Here is a 12,583-nt window from a genome sequence, read left to right as displayed (position 1 = left end):
AAAAATATTGTCAACTGCAGGTAATCAGTTCCTTAGCACAGCAGCCTCCACCTTACATGTCGTAGCCCTCCCTTCTTCCGGTAAATTATTCCGCTCATCTGTCTCTTATTCCACCTCCCCACTTATAGTTGCATGGGAGTAGTGAAGGGGAATAATAATGTGCTACCTGAATGAGATCTGTAAACTTGCTGTGCCTGTTGACACCACATCCAAGATGGTGTCATGCTGAAGCCTATTTGCAAACCATTTGGATATCTGGGTGACAGCTTTTACAGGTAAATCATATTATGGGATGATATTTTTAAATACATAACAGGCAACTGATTTTTTTCCCTAATAATTACCTTTAAAAGCAGCCGTGTTCTTTTTAAAAAAGAATCAGTTTATTGTCCATGTGGCCTCATTACACATTGTGGTGTATGGAGAGATGAAGAGATGTGAATTCCATCCTTTTAGGTTCATAGTTTTTCTGATTACTCAAAGTAATGCATTTTATGTCAACAGCTTTTTAGGTCTTTACAAGCTGCACAAAGTGTTAGATTTGCAGGCAAAAAAAAAGTCTCCAAAATGTTTGCCTTACTCCTTCTTATTCTGGCCAACGTAACATCCAATAAAAATCCAGCTACTTTGCTAGACTATGATTTTTAGGCACATGTAACATACTCACTTTAAGCAGAGGCACATAAAAATGTAATACTGCAGACTTTTACTAGAATACCGTTATGGTCACACCTACCCCCCAAATCACAAACGACATCTGAATGCCTGCTCAATGTTCTTCACTTTTTCTATGCACCTGTGTATGCGTACCTAAATTGTAAATCTACACTGAGCTTTATATTTGACCTAATGAAGGACAGTATTTAGGTAATGAATCCAAAATAGGGAATATCCTTCTAAAAGCAACACATTGGCAGGCTCGTCTCTGACCTCCTCTGTGTCCTTATTCATATTTGTTGACTTACTTTACACACAGCCTTCTCCAGCCTATTTTAATATTCATCATGTCTTTGACATACACCTCTGCTGTGGGAGACATCCATCCTTACCTAACAACCTTGAGCTGATGACTGAAAAACAACTGACCATGAAATGATGATCCTGGTGAAAAACCCCAGAGGATGGGGCATTCATTTAAAATCCTTACATGCCAAATTGTATTCCCCCCCAAAAGTCATTTTACATTGCCATAAAGTATTTCTATCTTCTAATTGTTCTCTACTACTAGTCTTTCCAAAAAGTACTTTAGTTAACCTTGTTTTTGTTTTGTTTTTATTACCCCCCTAGCGGATTCCACTGGATCACACTCATTGTATACCAACTACCAAGACTATGAAATCATGTTCCATGTGTCTACAATGCTGCCATACACCCCAAATAACAGACAACAGGTATGTGCTATAATTGGCAGGGTTTAGATTACAGTATTGTTTTTTTTTTTTTGTTTTGTTTTTTTTTTACAGTACAATGAATTAGGTTAAGTTATTATTAGTAATCCGTTTGCAGTTCATTCTAGGTCTACTGGAGCTTTTTATTAAGAAAATGTGTGTGTGTCAACCTGTCTGACATGCTGAGATGTTGGAAGGAGTTTTTCTTGTCTTGCAACTAGTATTCAGCAGTAGTAATGGGCAGACTCCTAAATGCAGTTCACTGCAGGCACTGTGAATGTAGAGCATATGATGTAAACTGAAGAAAAATCTCCAATAGAACCCTGTTGCTAAGGAAAATAATAGGAGCATCCCTAAATTACCAGGTCCTTGTAAAGGCAGTACATTGAAAATTGTGCTGACCATGTATAACAAACTACGCGTTTCAGCCAGACAGGCTGGTAGATGTTTGGTGACAGTGCACCTAAAGTTTGTGGTGAACCCAAAGCACAAGAAGTTTGAATACCACACCTGTTCATTACAACTCGCCAATACATGCCTACATTTGTCTATGTTTTATCCTTGCAAAACCTATGCTGCAGGTGCATTCCATTAATCCAACAGAAATCCAAAGTGTCCCCAAATTTCTGTTTAGATTGACAAGCTTTGCTGCACTCAAATCCCAGTGTCCTCAGGCCCTACTAGCTGCACTAAAAATAGGACTACTCTCATGTCAGTTTCTTTCCACAATCATACATTGATTTTTTTTTCCCCATCACAACTGCTAACCTTTCTTCCTTAGCATCCAGCCATACTCTGGGCATAGGTAAGGGTTCATGGCAAAAGTAGTTTTGGGATATATACCTATAATAATAGGTGCTTAATTACCATCATCTGTTCCTGCAATATTAAAAGCCTGGTAAATTATTGCAAGCCATTTCTCACTACTGGAACAAGGACAGAAAAAAAAGCAAAAAAGTAACCCTGGAACATGCTCTGAATGAGAAAATGAAGTTATTGACTTATACTTGGGTAATACCTGGACAAACACTTTAGGATCCTTTTAGATCATCTCCCCTCCAAAGTGCTTCCTCCTAATTTGGAGCATTTTCTCTTGTATAAAAATGTACTGGTCATTGGCTCCCTGGGGAAGTTTCATGCTATTAATCTCAATTACAAAATCACAGTCATAAAAGGCTTTTGAGTGACCCTGCTGTAAAAGGGTGTTTTTAATAGGCAATTATTAAGTCCTTTCTGCCTCTCTTAGAAGTAGATATTTGATCAGCTTAAAGGAGGGATTGAAGGGAATTGCTTTAATCTTGGCTCATTCTGTCACTGAAGGAACTGTCGCTTAGTCCAGTTGCAGTCATGGGACTCATTTGTCAATTCTTTGTTCAAAGACTGCTGTGTCTATAAAATGTTACATTTCCAGTTCCAGAATTTGCAAAGAGGGTGTCCAGCAGTACAGGGGAACTGTGTTGTGTGTCTAACCTCTAACATCATTTACTATAGCTCTTTTTTTATTTTTTTTTATTTGTATGCTTTAGGCATGTTATGTATAAGAAAAGTATTTGAGCTTTCCCCTGGATGGAATATTTTTCTTATACGGTGTACATTCTGTCTGTTGATAATCTTATTACTGGAACCACAGGAAGGGTTTCATTTGTGCATAGTGCCATTCAATATTTCACAATCTCCAGGAGTAAATGCAGCACAAGATTATCTATTAATAAACAAAGCTGCACAGTATGGGAAATGCAAAAGAATACATAATGTCATATTTCACGTTCGTTTTTAGAAGAAGAAATATAAACTCATATTAAAGTGTTAATCCAGGAAAAGTTTAAAATAGGATTCTTATTATCGCTATCTGGGCAGTAATTATCCTCACTTACTGTTCTGGTGACAGTGGTTTCACCAGACAGGAATAAGGGAAAATGTACAAGAATCTAGGCAGAAATAGGCTGCTGTGGGGGTTCCTGATTCCCCTAGTATACACAACAGAGTTTTTCACATTTTCGGTTTGGTGAAACCAATGATGCAAGTAAAGTCTCTTACAGAAGGCTAGATAGCAGTAATGAAAAAGAAAGGAATTTTGATCCTTTCTCATTATATTTTTATATAAAAATATTTTTTGGTTGTCAGTTAGTTTGCCTTCCCCCTTATACAAAAAACTTTCTTGACATAAACTATAGCATGCAAGTTTGGCTATAAATTTCTTCAGGGATGTAACCTTTCACATGGCTGGTAATTCTATTGTTTACCTTAGTTATAATTCTGCTTGTAATCTTCATCTCTGACTGATGCTCCATGTTTTTTATTCTCTCATTCCAGCTTCTTAGGAAAAGGCACATAGGAAATGACATTGTGACCATCATCTTCCAGGAGCCTGGTGCTCTACCCTTTACTCCTCAGAATATTCGCTCTCACTTTCAGCATGTCTTCATCATTGTTCGAGCCCATGAGCCTTGCACTGATGATGTCTGCTACAGGTGCGTTTATTTTACCTTTTGCATCCATAGACTGTTAGTGGATAAAGGTCAAGCATAGACAGATTTAGGTTTTCATTTTATATTACCTTCCTATCTAGCACCTAGTCCAGTTTGAGTGTCTAACTAGTTCCTTTAATTTCCAAGACATAATACCAGTCCTATGGTTGAATAAAGCACTAAATTCTCAATCTGTAGTCTCAGTGCAGTAGTTTAAAAATTAAAAGAGATGGATTGGCAACCCTGACTGTTCCAAGTTGTCCAGGACCCCTATAGTTATAGGTTTCTGTAAAAGAACTTGGAACACTCTATCATCACTAAAATAGCCATTTCACCAGGCAAATAGTTTAGTCTGAAAATAAATATATATGTATTTTTGTTCTGGTTCACTGAACCAAAAAGCATTGTAGCCAAAGCATCAGCATGACAGTCAGAAGACCAACATTTTACACAGATAAAGACTTCATTGTCATCTTACATAATTCAGTTGTTTTGTACACTTAAATTATTTTATTATTTTCCTGTATGAACATTAATAAAATATTTAAAATAGACAGGCAAAGAGTGGCACAGTTGTGATACCTTAATCCTATTGTGTGTATATATGACCTTTTTTTCTTAATTAATTTAGAACGTGCATATTGTATAGAGGAGGTTGTCTTAAGATCCTTGCTTTTTTTCTGGTGCCCTCCCACCATATTTATGTCATAAATTAAAATTTAGGATATTTTTATCCTAAAGAACAAAATTACACTGCTGGCAAGCATATAAACTACCCTTGTTTATAAAGCGGTTGTTATCTATCTTTACCCACGGTTATCTGTAACCATTAAATGGTTATGAAAATTACAAAAGTACAAAACTTATTAAACAATGTAGTATTTTACCTTATGGTTGTTTGATTGCAACATCACCGTCCATGGTGTATCCTCAAATAATCTAAGCACTGATACAACAATCTCTTAAAAAGCACTCACCCAAAACAACAATACAACCACCATCCTTTGGTGGTTGTATTGTTGTTTGGAATTTGTACCATGAACTTTGAACTATTTAGTAGTTGTGTTTGTTGTCAACAGAGTGGCTGTAACAAGATCCAAAGATGTTCCTCCCTTTGGTCCTCCAATCCCCAATGGCGTCACCTTCCGGAAATCTGATGTGTTCCGTGACTTTCTTCTGGCAAAAGTGATTAATGCAGAGAATGCGGCACACAAGTCAGACAAATTCCACACCATGGCCACTCGCACTAGGCAGGAATATCTTAAGGACTTGGCTGAAAACTACGTCACCAATACGCCAATTGATACCACAGGCAAGTTTAACCTGATCTCCTTGACGTCCAAGAAGAAGGAGAGAACCAGAGCACGGGCTGGAGCTGAGCTGAACAGTACTGGTGCTCTTTGCTGGCGGGTCATGGCTCAAGACTTCTCCCAGGCAGCTGAAACAGAGAGCATTTTAGGCATCTCAAATGAGTTCATGGTCCTGATAGAGACGGCAACAAAGGAAGTTGTGTTCAATTGTTACTGTGCTGACGTCATTGGCTGGACACCAGAACCACTTTCCCTCAAAATCTTTTATGGTCGCGGTGATCATATACTTGTAAGGGCACTGGATAATAATGCAGAAGATATCCGGGAAATTGTTCAGAGGTTAAAGGTCAGTAAACATTTTTTTAGGTCATTGTTTTCTAATGGTTAATGGCCATTATTGGTGCCAAGGCACTTTTTTAGGTGCCATTTTCTGATCTCCACTAGTAAGCTATACATGGCACCCCATATGGGAAATGCCACTACTTCACACACATCTGATCATTTTATAATACTAAAATCAAATGTTTGTGTCTGTCATTTGGGACCCCTATTCAATGTACGGTGCTGGGTAACATGTTGGTGCTATATAAATACTGTTTAATAATAATCATATGGTAAAGTTAGAATTTAATTTTTTACCTGCGGTATAAATTATTTGTGCTGGGTTTAAAGGCAGCAAGGGAATGGCTTTGTGTAGGTAATTGTTGGGGATGTTCCCTAGCAGTCCTTGGAGCGGGCTCATGATAGAGCAATGACACAGAGCTTGCAGCCAGATATAGCACAGCAGTGGTGGGAGGACATTTGTATTTTAGGTAGTGTGGCCAAAGACCTCTAGCTCTTTCCTTGGATATTTAGATATCTCACCTTTTTGGGGTATATGGAGCATTTGGACCCAGTGCATCTCTACTCAACTTTGGCAAACTTAGTATGGGCAATTTATTGTTATTATCCCCTTAAGATATCCGGAAAGGCTTGGTCATTGGAAGTAATGCACAAAATCAAGAGCATTTGTTGCTGTTATCAGACTATTGACAAGGAAGACATGAAAAGCATTGTAACATAGGACACTTTTTGGGATGTATATACCTTCTATTTTTTTGTCCGTGTGTAACTTCTAGAAAATATTGCTTTCCAGTGCTTCCCTTTATTTGAAATCTTAATAACCTGAAATAGTTAGATTATTATTAAGTTTAAATGAATCCTATAAAAAAAATAATTTGTAAAATTGATTACTTTGTTAAGCATAACCTCTTAAAGCTGCTTTTGGAAGTATCCATTAGGAAACAGAAAATTGTATCACGTGATACTGTACACACAATTGTTAGTTGTCCCTTTTTTTTCCCCCCAGATCATGACCACGGGCTGTGAAACAGTAGACATGACCCTGCGTCGCAATGGACTTGGCCAGCTTGGTTTTCATGTCAAGTATGATGGCACAGTAGCAGAGGTTGAGGATTATGGATTTGCATGGCAAGCTGGTCTGCGCCAGGGCAGTCGTCTGGTCGAGATATGCAAGGTGGCTGTGGTGACCCTGAGCCATGATCAGATGATCGATCTTCTCCGGACTTCAGTCACAGTGAAAGTAGTGATCATACCGCCTCATGAAGATGGGGTTCCACGAAGGTAGAATTGGCTCTCCTATATTTTTTTTTTTAAATGCTATTTAACCCTGCTCTTCAAATACTAATCTCCTGACTGAACTTAAAAACAGAGCTATACTCAAAGAGTAATACAAATTTATCTTAATATTGGAGACATTGGCCTCTTGGTCTCTGCTAATAGGAAGAACCTTGAGGAAGTGACATCAGAGACTGTACCGGATAAACCAATGAGTTGATGTTTATTATGTTTGGGCTTTGGAGGAATCCAGAATTTGTCATATGGAAAATTGTACTGTTCAGTGGGTGTTTGTTAATTTGCAATGCAGGTTGAATGTTATAAAAAAAAGTATTCATTATTTACTATAAAGGCCCACTTGCATGTAGCCGCATGCCTGTATATTGTCACAGTCCAACACTAAGCTAAATATTGTTCTTTTTCTGTTGTCGGTAGAAGCTTATGCTGTTTACAAATGCCTTGCTTCTGAATTCTGGAGTCCATTTCTACCAGTCTTAAAACAGTAATCGTTATTCATTTTTTATTGATGTGACTTTGGAATGCTGGGAGCTGATTAGCTATGTTGGGTTACTGTACTTTGTATGTTGTCATTACACTGTTTTATTGAATCCTGCTATTTGTATCATTATTTTTCGTTCTGATGTCTGTGATCTATGTGATACAATTCTCCTAACCACCAGAGAAATGCGTACACAGGTTTAATTTATTGTCTTCGGAGGCAGAGGATCTTGTTGCTTTTTAGCCAGACTTCAATCGGCTAGGTTACATATCAAAGAGCCATTGACCCTTCTTTATGCTTCACAGGTCATTCTCAAAGCTAGAGTGACAGCAAAAGATTAAAAACTCAGGGCAGCTTAATACAATGTACATTTTTCAAAAATGGTAGACTTCCGAATGTTTGATCTGTATGTAAGTAATTGACATGAAAGATCAAAGAAACCCATAGCACAAGTTTACAAATAAGTGTGGTAGAATAGATGATCTGTAGATGTATTATAATGACCTGAAGGCAGTACTGACCAGAAGTACAGACAATGGGAAACACTTATTATTATTATGATTGTGGTTCTTTGTCAACTTGGCTTTATGCTTCATCCAACACTTACTGTTTTAAGGTATTGCAGGAAGGAAATTTTTTTTTTGTAGCATGGGTATAGATGCCTATTTTGTGTATGTATTCTTTTAGGTTTACATTTTTCTTAACTCTTAATGGGACAAGAATCTGGCATGTGTACAGGACTTATCGTTCAAGGATCCGTCCTGGCGGATCCACGGGGACGAACGATCGTAATGGAAGTGAAAGGGAGAGAGCGCATCAGTTGGCGCTCCGTCATTCTCTCCCCTCTCTATAGAGCAGAACAGTGCTGTACGTACAGCGCTCGTTCATGAATCGTTCAGTCTTTTTTGTTTAAGCATCATGAAAGATCCTTTCCAATGGCAAATATCGGATGTGTGTACGCAGCCTGGGTTGAAGTGATCTCTGACTTGATATTTGCTTGCAAACTCCTTCCATATCTTTACACAAGCTGCTGCACCCTCTAAAAATCAGATTAAAACATAACGTGGGCATTTTTTTTTTAAGTAGAACTTCAGCTGTATATATAAAGGAAACATATATCTTAGGTTTGTGAGTATTACTAACTCTGTTTAGCCTTTCTTGTAATTCCCAATCCTGGCATTCCCTGACACCACTGATCTTATGTTTGCTGGTTATCTTCTCCCTCATTGCTGAAGTTAAAACATTCCTGATAACTGAGTGCAAGCTCTGTGGCAGTCATTCAAATCTTTATCTGATAAGTCACGTTATCATTTTTAAATAGATGAGTAAATAGACAAAAAAAAAATTTCTGGAGTTTTGTTTTTACCTCAATTCTCCATTGGTAATATTTCAACAAGTGGTATTGATTAACAAGCTGCAACTCTTCTCATGTAATAAAAGATCCATCAGTCTTATCACTGCAATGCAGCATATTTTAGTGGCATCACAGCTGAAAACAACCTGGAGAATTAAAGTGAAACTATTCCTTTAGCACAAGTATGATAAAAAAAAAATAGGAATAAATTGGCATAAATTTGTTATTGGATTAAGATGCCTCTTTTGTTTCATTACGTCAATAATGCTTTTGAAAGATTCATTGTGGTCTTCATCGTTACCATGGTGGCCTGTCTTTACTTGTGTGTGAGTTATCTCTTGTTGGAGATACAGGGCTTGCATATACACAACGTTCTCTGTCTGCAGTTTTTCCCCATGTTTTGTTTTTACTAATACACCATTATTCTAATACATGCTGGATTTAGCTTTTCAAGCAGTGTGTAAGTACCTGAGTTTAATTTATCATCCTCCTATAGTCCCTTGTACAGCAGAACTCGGAATGGATTAGAAAGAACCAACACAAGAAGCCCACTAGATGTGACTATCATAGTGCAGAAAACATTTTATTAGAACAGAGTAACAGAGGAATAATCTAATCAGTGTTTTATTTCCATTTTCACTGTCCTGTCTCAGATCTGTTAGGAAAACAAATCTGCAACAAAAAAGTTGAGGTCCTCTGACATTTTTTTTTTTTGGGTGCTAAGCTGTTCAAAAAAGCAGTACAAAATAAGCGGATGAAACTGCTCTCATACATATATTTTCTCTGTGTACTTAACTGATTGCCTTACATTCATTAATATTTAATGGAAACATGCAGAAGAGAAAGATTTCTATAGATAGTGATAAGCACACGTTATGAAAATCCTGTATTTCTTCTGAATGTTGTTGTTAGACATGTGAGTTGCAGTAAACTACATATTGTTGGAAGGATGTGACTTTTTTTTTTTTTTGTTCCATAGCAAGACATTACGGAGCTTGTTATTGAACCGCACCCGTTAAAACCCTTGCTGGACAAGTTCAAACACATATACAGCTGCAGATCTCTCTAACGTTCTCCATCAGCCGGGGGGTTGTGCTCACATTCTGTGCCTGTACATGTGTCAGTATATGCATTTACCATTCTTTGTATTCTCTCTATAGGGGATGGTCTGAGTCTCATGAACTCAGCCCCATGGACCACAAGGATTCCGAAAGTACTGTATCTGGTCCCCGACCTCCATACCGCAGCAACACCGCCTGGCAATGGAGTGGCTCTGCTACCCACCATGGAGCCAGCCCTTCTCAGAAGTGGGTAACTCCCAGCTATGCACTTTCACTGAACCGGCCACCCAAACAGGTTCCAGCCGTGCCTATTCGAGAGCCACAGCCACTACACAACAACAGGAGGTGAGTAGCTCCCTCTATGGCCAAAGACTAGCAGTGCAGGAGTGGACTCAGAGAAACTTCCATTAAGACGTCATTAATGTTTGAGACATGGTATAACAAAACTTAATTTTATATACAAAAAAAGAAATGTTAGTAGATCTTCTCCACTTTAGTATGTATATAATTTATATTCACTCTTATGGAAAAAACTGAATTTTTTTAAACCTCTTGGTTTTGTTTTTTTCCCCACACAAGATTCACACAACTTTTATTCAGCATTCACCAATTCCTATTGAATCCTATTAGACAAAAATAAAAAATGGCCACCTTACTGTTGGTGTTTACACTGACATCTTGTATAAATTGGTCATTGTGATCTAATAGAGCATGCAGCTTCCTAAATGGGCTGTGTAATAAGCAGAGAACACATTTTTTTTCTGTAACAAAAAAAAAAAAGTGGACACTTATTTTGGGTAAAATTCTTATTAGATGAAATGTGTAGGATTTGGTAATGTTTATTTTATTTTTTATTTTTTTTTATCAAGTCAAAAGTCTTTTTTCTTTAGCACCACTTCCTTAGTATTTAACAACTCCTTTCTTTCTCCTCTATAAATATATATTTATCCACTCCATTCCCTCAGCAACCCCAACTGGTTGCGTTTGCTCATTTTCCTTCATCTTCCACCGATTATTTAATCACTTTTATTGGCTCTGTAATTATCACAGCTATTTAATCTGCATAAAATCCTTATAATATAGCCTTTTGAAGGTACATAAGTGCATGAGAACCCGAGCTGAGAAACACTTCTGTAAATGATTTAACCTTTGAAATGAACCTGCAGGGAAAAAACAGCCACCATTCTATTCCTGCTGATACCTCAGGTCCCATCCATGCTCTTTTTGTTTTTTAATTGTGCATTGTGTTAAGGCAGCCCATTCATTTCCATAAGCTGTCTAGTAAATCAAAAATATGCTTCTATCATTTCTGGTAGGGGACCTTATTAGTGCAATGACCTGTGCTGCAATACGTGCCCACTGTCCAAGTGATATGAGGTTACAGTTAGAATAAATTACATTGAAACACACACGTAACATATACTGCTGCAACACTATGGTGTGAATGGACATCTAAATAACCTGTCCTGCTGCACAGATCCACCACCAGAGCCCAACTAATAAAGAGCATCTATGGGTGTCCTATACCTGAAAAAATGTAGGGATCTGGGAGTCTATTCAGCAGTTAAGCAAAGGAAGGTTAGGAGTTCATATGTTATTATTAGCAAGTGAGGATATAAAGAGCCAAATACTCTGCACAAGGATAGAGGGCAGATGTGGCAAACCTTTATTACATAAAGCCCCTGCACAAATGCAAAGTTTCAGGATTTATTTTATATATACAGAAGACATGCATAAAGCACACTGAGAGTGGAGTAAAATAATGAGCACCATACTTCTGGACAGAGAACTGGGTCTGTTTTCATCTCCTTGTCCCACTGAGGGGAAAGAAGATGGTATTACTTTCCATCCAGTAACAGACCCACTTGATTGTTTGCATTAGAGAACCACTGACAATAACTCATTAGGCTGAAGTTTTTAAAGTTTTATAAAAAGCAAAATAAATAACCATTATTTTATTTGATCCTAGAGAAGCACTCTCTGGTTTGGATGCTGCCCTCCATTTCTTTTTTTGGGACATCTTTAACATTTTGGATTTCCCATGACTTTATGGTTTGTTGACATTAGCCAACTGGATAATTAGAGGGGGTATATCACATCAGTGGGGCACAGAAACAAAAACCTGACCTTGAAAAAAAAATGCCCTTCATCAATCTCCTGGGTGTTTTGTTCATTGCCCACACAATCCCTTTACCTCATCTATGCACACATCTCTGCGAATCTTGCAGGTATTCTTTTTATAGGTCCCACTGACATTCTAGAATTTGTTTCTCCACTCAGAATGTTTTAGGAAACTCTAATAATTAGGGCTGTTCTGATTTTGAGAAACTGGCACAGCATGTGCCGAAGAGACAGCTGATAAAGGTGTGACCAGGGAGGAGATGCCCAAAGGGCCCCAAGTGAGCTGTACCTGTGTCAGCAGCTTCTCATTTCAAACATTTCTGTTTACACAGGCCGGTGAGCTATCCAGAGACTCCTTATATCGCCACATCCCCGACAGCCATAGATAAAGGACAGCCTTACAGACACCCCTCTGGGAGCTTCTCTACACCCACCACCTCTGGGGGAGGATACAGTCGCTACAAACCAACTCCTGACAGGTGAGAGCTAAAGGATGTTATGCAGGGAACATGGAATCCTCTATTCTCCTATGATATAATGTTTTCAGCATGAATAATTATATATTTAGTAGATATGTGTATTTTTATTTATTTTTTTTAGAGCTTTGGACTGGTGGGTTGATTCATAATACGGTAGTTTCTTTATTTGAAATCCACTGCAAATATCTGTACTTATCTGTGTGTGTGTGTGTGTGTGTATATATATATATATATATATATATATATATATATATATATATATATATATTTATATATGTTTATGCTG

At 37.7% G+C, this 12,583-nt stretch overlaps 1 protein-coding gene across 4 annotated transcripts in view; it reads left to right on the top strand.

Annotated features, from left to right (window-relative positions):
* SIPA1L3 (signal induced proliferation associated 1 like 3) overlaps positions 1–12,583 on the top strand; it is a 110,040-nt gene that overhangs the window by 82,338 nt on the left and 15,119 nt on the right. For all 4 annotated transcript variants that reach the window (XM_072431731.1, XM_072431728.1, XM_072431729.1 and 1 more), the window contains 6 exons: positions 1,288–1,391; positions 3,702–3,859; positions 4,936–5,512; positions 6,515–6,789; positions 9,797–10,042; positions 12,151–12,297. In XM_072431731.1, coding sequence (XP_072287832.1) covers positions 1,288–1,391; positions 3,702–3,859; positions 4,936–5,512; positions 6,515–6,789; positions 9,797–10,042; positions 12,151–12,297 — 1,507 coding nt within the window. The remainder of the gene's footprint in view (positions 1–1,287; positions 1,392–3,701; positions 3,860–4,935; positions 5,513–6,514; positions 6,790–9,796; positions 10,043–12,150; positions 12,298–12,583) is intronic.

This window comes from Pyxicephalus adspersus, chromosome Z, assembly GCF_032062135.1.
Source record: "Pyxicephalus adspersus chromosome Z, UCB_Pads_2.0, whole genome shotgun sequence".
Taxonomy (NCBI): Eukaryota; Metazoa; Chordata; class Amphibia; order Anura; family Pyxicephalidae; genus Pyxicephalus; species Pyxicephalus adspersus.
Note: the sequence above shows the minus strand (reverse complement) of the source record. Positions and strands in the feature narration are given on the sequence as shown.